Source organism: Castor canadensis, chromosome 5, assembly GCF_047511655.1.
Source record: "Castor canadensis chromosome 5, mCasCan1.hap1v2, whole genome shotgun sequence".
In the NCBI taxonomy this organism is placed as follows: Eukaryota; Metazoa; Chordata; class Mammalia; order Rodentia; family Castoridae; genus Castor; species Castor canadensis.
This window is the reverse complement of record NC_133390.1, coordinates 383037-399494: the sequence shown is the minus strand read 5'-3', so window position 1 is coordinate 399494 and position 16458 is coordinate 383037. Positions and strand designations below refer to the sequence as shown.

Below are 16458 nucleotides of genomic sequence, written 5' to 3'. Positions count from 1 at the left end.
CATTATAGATATCCATTGCTATAAAATGTTCTGCTCTTCTGTAATCATTGACTAAAAGAACTGATGGCTCATATATGTTGAATTTGTTAAGACTTCTCTGTAAAGGTTTTTTTGTTTTGGGCCTTGCCTACCACTTGAGCCATAGCACAGCCTGTGTGTGGATTTTGTCTGTTAAGAATACAGGACTCACCGCTGCAGATACTTGCAGAAACACTGAAGTTCTTGGAGCATCTCCTTTGCAATCTGGAAAATTTCCTCAGCTAGAAACAAGTCTACCAAGTGAGCACAGACATCCTCACAGCAACGGGCCATGCGAATCCTCTGGTCTGTCTGCATTGCACTCCTAGGAAAAGGTCAGTAAAGTGTTGGAGACACTGTACCTCATCTGCCTAGCATGTGCAAGGCTCTGAGTTTGATTCTCAGCACCACAAAAAAAAAAAAAAAAGTGTGAGAGTGTAATTATTTCTCCACTGAAAGAGAAATTTTAAGACTCATTTTTAGTTAAAAGTATAGACACTTGGAAAGATAAGAGGGAAAAAGGACTAAAGTGGTACAAGGTACCAGTCTATAGGCCCAAAGGAGCAACAGTCCAGAAATAGACCTTTAACCCGATGCGGCAGGAGAATCACTTGAGCCAGAGTCAAAGCATGACCCTCCTCTCAAAGAGAGGGAAAGAGCGCTTGGTGTGGAGAAGACTCTACCAGTGAATTTGCTAATAGACACATCCCACATCCAGTGTAGGGTCCAAGACAGAAGGAGACTGAAAGGGAGGCCCTTCCTGCCTCCAATTCCCTGGAGTATAGGAACAGCATGCTACCATTTGGCTATCTGAAAGATATGCTCCTTGTTCAACTTCAGTGCAGATCGATCCCAGATTGCAGCAGCTTGACCATAGTACCTTGTAACCCTCCTCCCTTCAGCCTCACCCCTGGCCCTCAGAACACCAGCACTTCACTCACTTCAACTCCTGGGAGCAGGTTTCCCACACACACTCTGTCACCATGAGTTCTGTCAGCTCGGCAGCCAAGCCCTGGCTCAGCTGAGTTAACACCAGCTCTTTCTCTTGTTTCAACCTATGGGTAAAAAGAAGAAAAAACAAAACAAAAAACTAAGTATAAAAACAATGGATGCTTACTATTTCACTCCTTAACTGTGCAGATGGGGAAGAGGGATGCTGTCTGAGGCGGCAGGCCACCCTGACTCCAGTCTCCCCTCCCCCGACCCTCGCCTGTCCTGCCAGGGAGCCAATGCTCAGAAGAAGGGACTTAGGCTGGGGACCCCCACCTATTCCCTGGGCAGAAGCATAAGAGGGTGCTAGGTGGGCTGGCTGAGGTTTCATGGCAGTGCACTGGACAGCAGTAGGAGCATGTTGCCAGGGCCAGTTCCTCCCTGTGTACACACTGCCAGCCTGGTGCTGCTGCAGGGACAGGACATACTCACCTTTCCTCTTCAGCCTGCCGTTTCTCCTCCTCCCTTCGCTCTCTTTCCTTAGCCACTTCTTCAGCTGCAACATGCCTCAAAATTCCCGTAGTTGCAGCTGTTAACAAATCCTCCATGGCAGCATTAGAAACACTGGACAGAGCAAAACAGATAATATTTAAACTCAGAAGAAAGCCACTTACACTATTACCAAGTAGGGTTTGTCTCCAGAATACAAGCACAATTCAACCTATGAAAACTAATTAAATTAATATAGCCACAGTAACAGAATGAAGTTCAAACACACATACACAGTCATCTCAATTGATGGAGAAAGAGCATCTAGCAAAATTCAACATTTCATGATAAACACTTAATAAACTAGGAATAGAAGGACTTTCTCAACATGATAAAGACCACATATGAAACACTACAGCGTAAAAGACTGAGCCACTGAGTGGTAAAAGACTGAAAGCTCTTCCTCTAACATCATGAGCAAGACAAAGGATACCTACTTTGCCATTTCAACATATTACTGGAAGTTATAGCCAGAGCAATTAAGCAAGAAAAAGAAAAAGCATCTAAACTGGAGAAGAAATAAAACTATATTCACAGATGATATGATCTTATATTAGAAAATTCTAAAGAATCCTAAAAAGCAAGTATAGCAAGGTTGGAGAATAAAAATCTAAATACATGTAGCTAAGTGGTAGAGCACCTGCCTGGCTTGTGTAAGGCCATGGGTTCAATCCCCAGAATAATAATAATAATATAACATAAAATTATCATTTATAAACTTTAATCAACTGAATGTTGCTTAAAAAGCATGGAAATGGAAATTACATGCTGATACAAAATAGAGGGTCAGGAATATGAGAAACTATGCTTTGAGCCAACACTTAGGCTGAAACTGGCACTTTGGGTCTAGGGATAGGTTTAGGTCCTCAGGGAGCAAACAACTGCCAAGCAGAAGGGAAGGATGATGTGCCAGGTGTACTCACCCTAAAGCTGCAGCCACATATGCTGCCCCAGCAGTGCCGACTTCCTCACAGTCCCGCTGAAGAGCCTCCTGGATAAGCTCATCTACTACCTGCACCAGGTCCTATGGAGAGATGAGCACAGAAGTTGAAACAAGGATTATGCCCAGGGCAGAAATCCTGGGTGAGACCTGTCACTGCACACATCTGAAGGTTCTACTGACAAGATGCATTATCCTAGCACAGGATCTGCCACGTTGCTTCAGGAAAAGTCTCCTCTGAAGAACAGAAAGTGCCTTCTGGAGGGCCAGGGAAAGCTTACTGGATGACAGCCCTGCAGAGTTCCAATAGTACCTTGTCCATCTTCTCTTGGCCACAATGAATTTTCTCAATTTCTGTGGCCATTTTTTATGTCCCCCCTCACGGCCCCTTAGTCCCCCAATAGAATTAGTGCTCATTACCTAAACAAGAGGCCAGCACGACACAACTGAGTCTTCTACTCATGTGATAGACAGACCCTGCTCAACCCTAAAGCTGTCCTTTTCTGTGGGCACAGCACTGCCATGATCCCACAGGTCCTGGTCAGCCTATCCCGTCTCAAACAAGCAGATGCTATTACAGTCACAACAGACATGCAGGGACTCAGGGTGATGCTGTGGTGGGAAGCACTCAAGTGTAGCTAACTACTGTGATGAAGGGGGCTCTACAGTTATTCTGGGGGCATCAGCCCCAATTCTGCCACGTGAGGTCATGACTGTTGGCAGGTTCTTTCCTCCACTCTGGCTTCTCTCCTGAGACCAGGCAACACAAGACCCCACACACAAAGAAGTGGATGCCAAGGACATTTGTGTACAATGGGTTTCTCAGAGCCCTGATCTAGAAGATTCCTTACCGCATCAGAATACTTGGGAGCAGGCTTAGGAGGCAGCAGCTCTGGCTGCATGGAGGGCTGGAAGAGGTTGGGTGCCACAGCCAGGGTCAGTGATGGAACATGAGGCAGAGAAGCAGGTAAGGGTGTGGAGCCAGAAAGAGGCTGTGGGAGGAAACCTGGTGGTGGCACATCCAACTCTGCTCCACACTCCTCTGTTCTGCCACCACCTGGAAGGAAACACACAGGGAAAAACAGGGTGCTACAGACGCTTAGTACCAGCACCATGTGTGCTGCTATCACCATGCAGGGATAGCATGCCATCCACACTGACCCTAGCACTGCCTTGCTCTCCCTGAGACCACCATGGAAACCCTCCTGAAAGTATACAGCAAGGTTGTCATGTGCTTCCTGTGGAAACAGTACACGTCAGAAAGCCTGGAGGAGGACTTCAAAAGTCTCAAGTCTAAGCAAAGAGAGAGATAATTGACCACCAAGCCAACAGTGAGGTCTCCAAGCCCCAAAGCAAGACAGATGCTTCTAGCTATGAAGAGGTTTCTGAGAGGGAAAATGCAGTACAGCTTCACTCACCTGCTACGTCCATGCCGAGTCTCTGAGTGCTGACAGGCAGTTCCGCAGCTAGGCTCTCCCCAATGTATTTGTTCTGGGAGTTGAAGCTGCACACAGGGATGTGACGAGGGACTGGGGGCAATGGCCCTCCATTCACAACTTCCCCAACGGACACCATCAGCTTCTTGGTAATAAATACTGACTTCCTGGCCTTGAATAATCCTTCTGGTTCCAGGAATGCAGACCGATTAAGCTCGACACAGCTACCCAGACCACAAAGAGCCCAGAGAGAGGTGTCAGCTGGGGAAGATGACAGCTTGGCCTTCTCAAATCCAACTGCAATGCTAGAAGCCCCTGGGCTAAAGCACAAACACTGTCCGGTATCACATAGGCCAGATACAGAGGACAAGGGAAAGCAAGGCCCTGATACCTATTGTTAGCAGGTATCACCTGTCAGGTGTTAATGCATCTGACCCAGTGCATTAACAGCCATATGTGGAACCATACACACCAAAAGCTATCCCAGTTTCCTGACAACAGGACTGGAGGAAAGAGCAACAAGAGGGAGGTGTTCGCCACTGAGTGTAATGGCACCATCTGCTGGAAAAGGGTTTGTGAGTTTCATCTCTCAAAGTAGAGAACACTATGGCCTGGCCTACTTGTGTCTCCTTCTCAGCCACAAGAGGTAGAAGTGACTATACTGATCAACAAAGGCAATCATCAAGGGATAGAAAAGGGAGGTCCAACCCCTATCTTTGGATTCTTTGAAACTCATGAAAATCACTGATTTTGGAGTCACAAAGAATGTGGTCTGAACCCCAATCCTCCAACAACCAGTGTGTGAGTTTGGAATATTCCCCAGCTGCACAATAGGAAGGCAGCATGTGGAATGGGCCTTCTGCAAGGCCAGCACTTTACAGCTCACTATTGGTAATTTAATAGGGAAAGAGAAAAGCCACAGATGTAGTCTTGGCTCTTACCCATCAGAAACAGTGAGACCATGGTAGTTGAGGAAGTCTATTGCCTCTTCGCAATCTCTAAACAGTAGCATGCGTACTACACCATCCAAGGGAAAGACAGTAGAGCGCTGTGTGCTCACAGTGTATGCAACGTTGAGTGCTCGAAGAGCGTCCTTACGAATCTGAAAGGAGAAGCCAAATCACTGCAGTCTCAAAGAGAGACACTCAGACAAATGTAAGCAGTCATCTGTCCCTGGACCACAGCCAGCCAACACGGGGACAAAGGCTCTGGCTGTAGCTCAGTCCCTTTGGAACAGTCTGGCAATATGGACCTTAACCTTAGAGCTCACAGGCTCTCTGCCCAATGGCAGCAGCCCAGTAATGAGTGATAAGCAAACAGTCCTAAAGGAAAAGATGGGCCATGACGGTCTCCTTTGTGAGAAAAACTCCAAATAAACCATCCACCAATAAGGGCATGAAAGTAAACCATGCAGTACACACTGAACCAAAGGCTTCTAAGGTACTTAGGCTATCAGGCTGTGGAGCACCATGGAAAAATGCATGACATGAAATTAAATACAGTAGTGGGACACAAAACTGTTTCATAGCATTCTAACAAGTACCTTAAAAAAAGAAGACAAAAAAAACCCATGAAAATTCTAACAAAAATTGTTTAGGTACCAAGCCTCTGTGTGCCTATTTGTTTGTCCTCTCCAAGTGCAACAACCAACAACTCCTAGAGTGCTCACTCCATGCCAGGCACTATTTTTAATGATCAGAGTACAGTAGAGGACAAAACCAACAAAAATCCCTATCCCCATGAAGCTGACATGCTAGGGAGTGACCAGTGCTAAAAACAATGAAGTATATAAAATACATTTAATGGTGATTAAGTGCAATAGAGAGAAAGGTAAGTGACAGGGAACATGGAATGCTGACAGGCAGAGTCAAAGTAGGCCCTCCTAAGGTGGCAGCCAGCCAAGATGGGGAGAGGTAAGAACACCAGGGCCATGTGGCTTGTAAGGCAGAGAACTGGTGGGAAGATCCTGTGGGGGAAGAGAGCTGAGAGGACAGGGAGGCATCACTGCAGGTGAAGCTAAGCAAGGAGGGCAAAGAGATGAGGCTGGCCTGAGACAGTGGGACCGTGCAGGCCATTGCTAGTAAAAACACTGTTTTTCTAAAGAAAAAACACTAAAGTTTCTCTTTTAAAGTTTCAAGTTATTTATAATGGATAACATTCTAACAACATTAAATCATCATTTAAAAAATATCAGCTATAAGTTTCATTTAACAACTCTAAAGAGTTTCCTTTCCCAAATGGCAGGTTATTAGAATCCTTTTCATTTGTTCCAGAATTTTAGTTCTGGTGGTGACTGTCAAATCTGACAACAGCAAGGGAACTTACCTGGGATATGACTATAGGCTTATTTGCTGCTGACAAGAGGACTTGGTACATGACCAAACAGAAATGACCTAAACTCACAGCCAGAAGTGCAGGCCCTGAGATCTTCCAGACATCCTCCTCCCCATCAGATGTTAGATGAGATGGGCAGTACAATGTCTGCAAGGTGAGGGCATGCCGCAGGAGCGATGCATGGCACGGGTCATATCTCACTGAGACTAATACATGTGAGGGACCTAGGAGGCTGCTTTGTTGGCATCCCCAAGATTTTCCACAGGGCTGAAACTAATGAACTGAGTAGAAATTCCAAGAGTTTATATAAAACCCTAGGTAAGAGAGCAATCTTCAGATTGCCTTTGTAACTCAAGGGCACAGCAAAGGACTTAGGTTCCTACTGAAATGAATTTACCATCATCAGCCTCACTCCGACAATTTAGATTAATAATGCTAAGAATTTGAAAGTTAGGGATTTTGTCCATATGATACATGATTTCTGCTTTTTGGTTTCTTTGTTTTCATGAAAGATGACAGCACTGAACTTGTCATTCTGAAGATTTTTCTTATCTAAGACACAAAATAGTAGTTCCACTGCACAGGATCTCCTGGTAGAGATTACAGTGCCAACTCATCCAGCAAGGTAAAACCAGAAACCCCTTGTAGGGTGGTTCCATGAGTTAGACGCCAACTGACTGAAGAGCTCTAGAAGAGAAGTACTTCAACACCACAGTAATAGCCGCTTTTTTCTCATGCTGCTAGCAGCTGTTCTCTCACCTGATTAAAGTAACAGTGTAACAGGCACGCATTCAGATAAGAAGCTGACTGGACCAGTTTGAAAAATCTCACAAAATTATTACTGTTCAATGCAGCAAAAGCCTGGACAGCGAAGTCCACCTCAGGGGAGTTTCTAACATCAGGGTGGAACTGCTGCACTTCTCTGTTAGGGAAACAAGATGATTACAGTATGACTTGTTGTTGTACAACATTTCCACAAGAATATATCTGAAAACTAGAATTAAGTAATGCTGAGAAAGACAGTCTGCATGGACACAGGTATTAATGAATTCACAGGTCCCTAACTTCAGAGTTGCCACTCTCAGTCTGGATGGATAGGCAAATGTTTTCTTTAAGGAGATGATAAAGTAAATAAATCTAAACAACAATTTAAGAATCCATTATCAGAAAGTTATTTTAAAGTAATGCTAATTGACTGCTAGCTATGTTTAGCAACGAAGTCTAAGAAACAAGAAATTTAACTTTGTGTTTAAAAAAAATCAATTTGACTGAATTTTTCAGGATGGAAACAAGTGCTTGTATTATATGAAAAGACTACACAGCCATTTTCCATAATCAGTTTATCTACAAGGCTTAATTTAAAGCTCAAAATTAATCACACATCTAGATATTCTGCAATAGCTTCCTGGAGAAAACACTAAGCTAGTAAAGAATTTCAGCTGCTTATGGTAGTACATCCCTGTAATTCTAGCACCTGAGAGGCAAAGGGAAAGGACTGTGAGTTTGAGGCCAGCTGGGGCTAAATAGTGAAACTCTGTCTGAAAAAAGAATAAAAACAAACCAAAAAAATCAACATAAGGGAATCTTGGGAAACATGGGCACAGAGAATTCTGTATTTCTCATTTTATAAAGATCTACTTATGTATCAAACTAGGTTTAAAATTCATTCATTTTAGTAACCTTTCCTTTCATTTCATACAATTTTCTCCTTTGACAAAACTACCTGGAAGCAGTGAATTGCTAACAACTCTGATAAGGGACCCTGGCTTCCCTGTCCTGCTTCACTTCCTAGGTCATCAGGAGGATCCCTAACTCATTGTTTCTCATTGAAGAGCAACAGTTCTTAGCAACGAACATAAGTGGTGCATGTCAGATGTGCTGGTAGAGCACATGTCCTCATTGCTCCACTCCCCACTCTGCTAGGCAACTGCACAGTCCACACAAGGGTCTCTCAATCTTAAATGCGCCTTTTCTGTTGAACCTGGCTTTTCTGTACATCCTAGATCAACTTCTGAATCTATAAACTCACCTCAGGATGTCTCCCTTATTGAGATTGAGCAGAACATTGTAGCCCTGGAACTCAGCTTCACTGGCACAGAAGACACCCTTGGTCCTCAGGTCCTGATACATCTCCTTCAGACTCTGAAGACACTTAGTCATGTTTTCATTATTGATCTTGGCATCGAAGGAGGACATGGGCTCCTCACACATGAAGTGAGCACAATGGATGTGAAACCGAGTGCACTTCTCAATCAGGGACACTGTCAAGGGGTCACAGAGGTGCTGCTGCGTGATGTCCTGGTCAAAACCAAGGGGGAAGATTATACATTACACATGCTTCACTCATTTGCACACATTCCTACACACACAAAGGCATGCTCCCATGCAGAGTCAATTGTGAGAAAACTATACAGTCAGCTTGACCTCAAACCCCATGAAGCACATTTTCATAGGGTTCTGTGGGCTGGGGGTGTGGCTCAGGCCAGATAGCACATGATTTGCAAGTAAGCCCTGAGTTCAAATCCCAGTCAACAAAAAAAAAAAAAAGGAATAGGGTTTTTGTAGAGATAGGAGGATTACAGTTCAAAGCCAGCCCAGGCAAATAATTCAAAAGACCCTATCTGGGAAAAAAAAAAAACAACACAGAAAAGGACTGGCAGAGTGGCTCAAGTGCTGAGAGTACCTGCCTAGCAAGAGTGAGACCCTGAGTTCAAATTCCAATACTGCCAAAAAAAAAAAAAGAAAAAGTGTATTTTTGTTTCATATGAAAATATCTGAGTAAAATGAAAAAAGCTACCAGTGTGGCTTTAGAATATACACACATTTCCTAGTCTCCTAACTTGGAGGCAGCTGATACCTTCCGTATGCCCCGTGTGCGGTTCCACACGAAGTCGTACCAGTCCCGCAGGCTACCATCCTTCTGGTCCATGATCTGGGTCACCAGGTAGTCCATAGTCCTGCTGAGGACAGCTGAGGGCCGCAGCTCATGTGGCAGAGGCTCCTCCTGATCAGCAGAGGACCGGCTGTACTCCTTCACAGCTGCTGCATGGTCCACCTGGGAAACATGGAGCAAAAACAAGCTAGTTGCTTGTGTGACAGTTGCTGGACCTTAAAATAGGGAGGAAATCACATATACACACTAGGTTGATGCTTGAAAATAATACTTTTTAAATTAAAAATTTCTGTTAAAGTTAACAATCAAAAAATTTAAAGACTTCACTTAAATTGAGAAACTTGATTTTGGCAAATAAAACAAGGAGTTAAGACAAGAGGGTGTTGTAACAAGAAGGAGTATCAGTGAAACATACTTACCCAGCTCCAAAACATAAAGTTGTGAAAAGTAAAGATCTTTTAAGCATTGTAAAATGTCTCAGCCACACTCAAACACCAAGTTAAGTCTACACAACTGGAAATGAAATGGAGATAGACAGTGAGGACCAGTGCGGGCACAGAAGCAGGGCCCAGTGACTCAAGGGACACCTACCGAAGGAGGCTGCAGGCTCATGAACACAGGGGAAAGTAGAGATGTCTATAGGCTTGGGCCCTGAGTATCTGCTGTCCTTATTTAGAAGCCCTGAGCTGCCTCTAAGGTAACACTTGCTGCTGGGCCAGGGACCCTGCATCAGGTAAAACTACCAGCCTGGCAGAGAAGCCCACAAACAAAACTGAAGAGCTAAAGGATCTAGGTTAGTGCAGATTTCTAAGCAAACCACTTGGAACATGTACTGAATTCAAGTTCAGGAAAGGTCATGCTGTCTGATACAGTAATTTAATGCTTAGGTCCTAGCCAAAGAAAAATCAAAAGGAGGCTAGGCACAGTGGCTCACACCTATAATTCCAGCCTTGGAAGGCAAAGATCAGAAAGATTGCAGTTCAAGGCCAGCCCAGGAAAAAAGTTAGCAAGAACTCAGCTCAATCAATAAGCTGGGTGTGGTGTCTCATGCCTGTCATTCCAGCTAAACGGAAGGCGTAAATGGGAAAATCATGGTCCAGGCTGGCCCAGGCAACGCCACAAGACCCTATTTGAAAAAGGGTTGGAGACTTGGCTCAAATGCTAAAGCACCTGCCTAGCTAGCAAATGGCCTTGAGTTCAAACCCCTTTACTGAAAAAAGAAAGGAGGGAGGGAGGAAGGAAGGGAAGTAAGGAAGGGGAGGGGAGGGAAGAGGAAAGAGAAGAGAGGAGAGGAGAAATGGAGGCTGGTGGAATTGCCCAGTAGAAGACATAGCGTTACACCTGGTCTGTACCCGGGACCACTTCAAACACACTCAGCTGGCTCCTGGTCTCACGCATGTACCGCTCCTTCTCAGGACACATGTCAGGACATGTCCCAACAAAAGTCCTCGCTTTGTCCAGATCTGTCCTCTTCACCCGAGCTAAATGACATCAAGCAAAAGATGAGGATGTATGTACCACAAGAGTGCTAAGAATACAAAAAAGCATATTTTCATAATGATAATTTTTTCAAAAGTCACAGATTACAAAGAAAAAGAAATATCTTTTAAATTCTGGGTCTCAGAGAAAGAGACTTGTGGCCTATCCCATCAGGCAGTGGGCATCGAACTCACAAAGATGACCACCTCACTCTGACCAGGATTGCCCTCCAATAGTCACAGACCTTCACTGCAGACTAACAGTGGGACACACCCTCAAAGATGAGTGCAACTGCCAGCATTCTCTAATTCTTATCATGACCTCAGTGATAAACAATCATGGTGCAGAATGTCTACTAAAAGGATAAATTTGTTAAATGCAAATATTCAAAACATACCAGTATTCCAGAATTCTGTCTCAGTATTCACAATCACCTAATGGAAGTTAGGTCCATCCTGTCCTGATTAGGTATACCACTACTATTACCCACAGAATTAAAGGTTACAAATGAGCCAGGTGCCGATGGTTGGAGTGGTTCAAGGTGTAGGCTCCGAGTTCAAGCCCCAGTATCACAAAAAAAAAAGTTACAAATATATCTTTTAAATAAAATGGAATACAACAACTTCACCACTCACAATATACACATCTTACTTTTGTTTTGAAAAATTCCAATACCTAGAGTAAGTTTATTTAGAATGTAAAAATCACCATGCAAGGATATGTGTCATGGAATCATTGATCATTCCAATTACTCCCAGCTTTTAAAAAAGGAAACTCGAGCTTATGAATAAAATAAAATAAAATAATTTAAAAGTTAAAAAAAAAACATTTAGTATTCTGACATAAGCATTTTTCCTGTTGCTATGTGACCTTTATAAACTTTTTAATGACTGCACAATGTTTCCTCCAGTAAGAATGTAATAATTTATATAACCATTTCTTGATTGTTTTGATATTAAATTCTATGCAAGTTTAAAAAATAATAATTAAAATAAATAAATAAGTAAATAAAATAAAAAAGGAAACTCCTCCTGGGCATAGTGCTACATGTCTATAATCTCAGCACTCAGAAGTCTGAAGCAGGAAGACAGAATATGCCAGGCCAGCCTGTGCTACATTGTGAGAAAAAATACACTGTGCTATACAGTGAGAAAAAAATTGCAAAGACTACATGTTTTTTATTTTTGGTCACTGTATATTTGTAATGTTAATTGAATACTTTTGAAGTTAATACATTCACACATTTTAATGTTTCAAAGGTGCTAATGATGTGTGAAATGGAGCATCCCCCCACTTATCTTTCAGACACCCACTCCCTCTCCATTGACAATCAGTGTTAACAGTTCCACATTCTCCCACCACTACCCACATATGTAGACAGACATACAACACTCACCTTCAGGAAGACTGGCAGACAAGAACAATCAGATGTGGCACATCAGAGACCCAAAGACTCAAAAGCCGTGGAGTCCCATGGAAAGTGAACACTCCCCACCTGGTGGCTCTGACACTATACACCATACCTTGCCGCATGATTCGGTCTCTCTGGTCAAGCAGGCGGTACTTCTCTTCAGATGTCTCAGCCGTGGTCCCTATCAGGGTGCTGAGAGGTGACACACATGGACCAAGGCCCTCGGAGCCCTCAGACCCAGAGTCAAAAGGGTCTCCCTCAAACTGGTGGGCCTTTACCAGACTGGGCTTCTTCACAGGAGAGCTATCGAGAAAACAGCACATTAAAGCCCTTGTATTACTTCCATTTTCTGGTTCTCTCAAGCTAATAAAGTATAAGCATCAAGATGAGATAAGCCTTCATATAGCTGGTAATCTTTGAGACAGAAGACTACAAATACTTATCTTAGATGTTTAAATGAGCTCATCTCACTTCTTAGAAGAAATATTTCAAAATTATTAAAAAACAATAAATGTTTAAAAGAATGAAATATTTCAAAAATCATTAAAAGCCAATAAACAATGTAACAACTTTGTGCTCGCCACCAGCTTTTATTTTTCTTTTCTTTTTTTTTTCCTCCTTTGAGGTCTTGCTATTTTGCTCAAACTGGTCTCAAACTCCTGGGCTCAAGATGACCTCCTGCCTGAGCCTTCTGAGTAGCTGGGATTACATCTTTTTTTATTTAAAAACAATATTTGAGCTAGGCACCCATGGCTCACACCCGTAACCCCAGCTACTGAGGAGGCAGAGATCAGGAGGATCACCGTTCGAAGCCAGCCTGGGCAAATAGTTTAAGAGACCCTATCTCGAAAAAACCCATCACAAAATAGGGCTGGGGGAGTGGCTCAAGATGTAGGCTCTGAATTCAAACCCCGGTCCCACTAAAAAAAAAAAAAAAAAAAATTAATACCAAAATGAGTAACATTGACCACATGCTGTGATACCTAACTTTATTTCAGCAGCTGGTGTCCAACATTCTTTGATGAACTTGAGCATCAAAGAGGATCTAACACTGGATGAATGGGAGAGGAAAAAGCAAAAGCCAGCCAGTAACTAGGCTGCTAATCACAAAATAGAAATCAGGAAAACAATCTTTTAGCGCTGGCCAAAAGATGAGAAGACATTAAAACAGAGACTTGTTGAAGCAGGCCGAGCACGAAAAGGTGATGGCAGTCAGGTGTCTTAGAACACAAAGCAAAGGGACAGACTTCTGGGACAGTTCACCAGACAAACAGGTGGCCACATGACAGAGAAGCAACCACGCTCACACCATATGGCAGCATACCACTACCATGAGAGACAATGCCTGGTTTATTGCAGTAAGCTAGACATAGAAAATCATGCTGGAAACTGTCAGATGTGATTATTAGGAATGTATAGTTATTGTAGTCAGGCCATCTAAGAGGAAAAGTTATAGCATGTGCACTTACTTGTCAGGTAAAACTGCAAGTGACTTCAGTGACTTCATGGGATGTGGGACAGAGTTAGCCCAGCAAAGAGACATGCCCCCACTGCATGTGAGGCAGATGATGACCAGCACACTCCATGCACCCCATGAGGCATGCACTCTTTGCACAGGCAAAAGAAGCTCTGCTGTACTAAGTGACCAGCCTCTTGAGCAGGAACTGAGTCCCAGGACCTCTGCAGCTGCAGTTAAGAGAACCATTCCAGCTACAGGAGCTTTGTGATGTGGTTCTCACAAAGAAAATGCCCAGGGTGGGGGAGAAAAGGCCAGCCTCCCAAAATGACCTTCTCAGCAACCTAGGTCCTAGGGTATCTGAGAAAGAGACAAAGTCAGCCCTGAAGCTGGCAAGTCCAAATGAAGAAAATTCATTCTCCAATTCTCCAGCCAGGACCACCAGCCCTGTGCAGACCTGCAGTCCCAAATCATCCCCACTGCTCATGCTGGCTGTGGGTGCAAGGTTCAGAAGGACCACTGCCCTTCACCCCTCAAAATCTCTAGCAACTAGTTCTTGTCCCACCACCCCCTGTCCCCAAATCCCTACTTAGGTGTCACAGTAGGACATTTTTCCTTCCTGAACGTGGCCAGTAGGAAAGGCCAGTTCTACCTTTTATTCAGGAGGCTGCTGGCTGCAGTCCTCACAACAGGCTTGCCAAGAGGAGAGTGCCGAAAGGGTGAGTCCTCTGTGCTCTGGCTGGCTTCACCATCACCAGGTTTCTTCTCCTTCAGGGAAAAGGGTTTCTTGTTGGGACCTGTGGACACAGGAGTCAGAAGACAGTTTATACAACACAGAACTCATACTGGACTTCTTAATTTCTTTTTGAGAACGCAATATTCTTACAGTTGTCACAGGGGTTACAAAAGAATGCAAGGAAAAAACTATGAGACATAAGAATCCACTCAAGAGCCAGCTTCCCCATTCACTGGTCATGGGGAAAGGATTCAAACTCACAGGTCAAAGGGCCTTGCACACAGAGAATTAGATCATGCAAAGAATAATTGAAAACTCACTTATTTTCTTCTTGTGCCAAGATATAGCCACATCCTTATGCAAGCCTTTCCCCTTCTTTCTAGCAAGGGCTGCAGATGCCTGTAAAACAGTCCGTACCCACCAAGTATGAGGACACTAAAGAACGTGAGCCTGGGCACACAAATGCAGTGAGTAGAACAGACCACTCAAAAATAAGAGTATCTACTGTCCTCCATACCACAGTGATGCCTCCTCCCACCGTGTGTTCTGCCCTCATCTACCTCTAGCTTTTGCAGCCACAGCCTCATCTCCTTTACCTGTCTCATAAACATGTATGTGTTCTTTTCCTTTTTATTTATTTTTTTTTTCCTTTTTAAAATTAACAACTTTGCTGAGATAGAATCCAGGAACTTGGCCCCTGGCATTTGGTGAGATGAATATTTCACCAGTTGATTACATATACAGAAACAGAAAGACTACCAAGTCATACGTAAGCACCAAAGGCAGATGCAAAGTGATACACATGGGATACCATTCATCACAAGACCAACTACATGTTATGCATGTATGTGCATAGATATCCTTATAAAGATGTCTAGTGACTGGTGGAGTAGCTCAAGTGGTGGCAAGCAGGAGGTCCTGAATTCAAACTGTTACGAGTATTATGTTTGCTGTGCATTAAACATATTGAAAAATTATATAAAAATATAATATATTGTAAAACCTATAGGAAAACAATATTGTGTGCACTTGTATGCCCTATGAAGTAAACAAATACCATATGGTGTCTGATACGCAAATAAGCCAACCCCCAGCTGGTGCCGATATGCAAATCAGCCAAACCTCAGCTGGTGCTGATATGCAGATCAGCTAACCCTAAGCTGGTGCCGATAAACAAGCCCACTGTGAATATTTAAACTCCACTCCCCACGAGACCAACGCCACCTCCTCCTGACCGGCAACACGCATCACACCGGTGGAAAGCAACCCCTGGACGAAGTGGACCGGACACCCTGCATGGCCCGCCAGATTCCCTGGGCGTCCTGGAGGCCTATGGAGACTGAGAACTAGCCAGGACCAGTTCGGAGCCAGCCGCCAGCAGACTAAGATTCATGTTGCAAGGTTAGCACAGCTTGGGGAAGGCTGAGGCACTATCGGGCATAGGTTGTAACTCCCTACAATAAAGTGTGTGTATGAGCAACTTAGTTCCTGCCTAAGTTAATTCATTTAGCACCTGATTGATGGTCAACTTTCCACTGTCGCCTGCTTGAGACAAAACCCTAATACCACTAAAAAAAAAAAAAAAAAAAAAAAATTGCACCACACGGGGTAACTGAGGGTGGGGGAAATCAGTGAATTATGTACAATGGCAATGTATTTTCATATCAGTTCTATAATAAAAATATTTATGGTTCACCTGAGGGAATAAACACATTACATAGGCAAACTTTTTTTTAAATTGAGGATTATTGCTGTGTGTGGTGGTGCATGCCTATAATCTCAGCATGTGGGAAGTTGAGGCACTGGGATAGTAAGTTCAAGGCCAGCTTGGACTACATAGCAAGACCCTGTCTCAAAAAGCCAAAAAAATTTAAATTTTAGAAATGAGGATTACCATATTTCCACTCCCAAGAATACTCCCTCCCCCCACAAAACAAAACATGTAAAGCAGGGTCACGAACAGATACTAATATACCAATGATCAGAGCAGAATTATCTACACTAGCCAAAGGTAGAAACAACCCATGTATCTACCAACACAAGAATGTAATAATGAAACATGGTCCAGCCATACAATGAAAAATTACTCATCCATAAAAGGAAAAAAAGTTCTGATTCATGCTAAATGTAGTCAAACCTTCAAATAATGCTAAATGAAATAAGCTACACAAACAGACAAATATTTATGACCCCATAAGTATATAATATCTAGAATAGGCAAGTCCATTGACAGAAATTAGAGGTAGCCACAGGCTGGAGGAGAGGAGAGTTATTGC

The 16458-nt window shown here is 43.5% G+C and overlaps 1 protein-coding gene and 1 long non-coding RNA gene across 5 annotated transcripts in view; one reads left to right on the top strand and one right to left on the bottom strand.

The window, feature by feature from the left end:
- Positions 1 to 15666, top strand: part of LOC141423168 (uncharacterized) — a 47338-nt gene extending 31672 nt beyond the window's left edge. For all 4 annotated transcript variants that reach the window (XR_012447811.1, XR_012447812.1, XR_012447810.1 and 1 more), the window contains one exon: positions 177 to 15666. This is a non-coding gene — a long non-coding RNA (uncharacterized lncRNA). The remainder of the gene's footprint in view (positions 1 to 176) is intronic.
- Mcm3ap (minichromosome maintenance complex component 3 associated protein) overlaps positions 1 to 16458 on the bottom strand; it is a 42298-nt gene that overhangs the window by 20699 nt on the left and 5141 nt on the right. The window contains exons 4-17 of the mRNA XM_020178662.2: positions 14503 to 14581; positions 14099 to 14243; positions 12103 to 12293; positions 10442 to 10581; positions 9065 to 9262; positions 8237 to 8505; positions 6967 to 7129; positions 4815 to 4975; positions 3856 to 4097; positions 3289 to 3494; positions 2421 to 2521; positions 1441 to 1572; positions 960 to 1073; positions 191 to 343 (exon numbers count right to left, since the gene is read on the bottom strand). Of these exons, the coding sequence (XP_020034251.2) occupies positions 191 to 343; positions 960 to 1073; positions 1441 to 1572; positions 2421 to 2521; positions 3289 to 3494; positions 3856 to 4097; positions 4815 to 4975; positions 6967 to 7129; positions 8237 to 8505; positions 9065 to 9262; positions 10442 to 10581; positions 12103 to 12293; positions 14099 to 14243; positions 14503 to 14581 (2294 nt within the window). The remainder of the gene's footprint in view (positions 1 to 190; positions 344 to 959; positions 1074 to 1440; positions 1573 to 2420; positions 2522 to 3288; positions 3495 to 3855; positions 4098 to 4814; positions 4976 to 6966; positions 7130 to 8236; positions 8506 to 9064; positions 9263 to 10441; positions 10582 to 12102; positions 12294 to 14098; positions 14244 to 14502; positions 14582 to 16458) is intronic.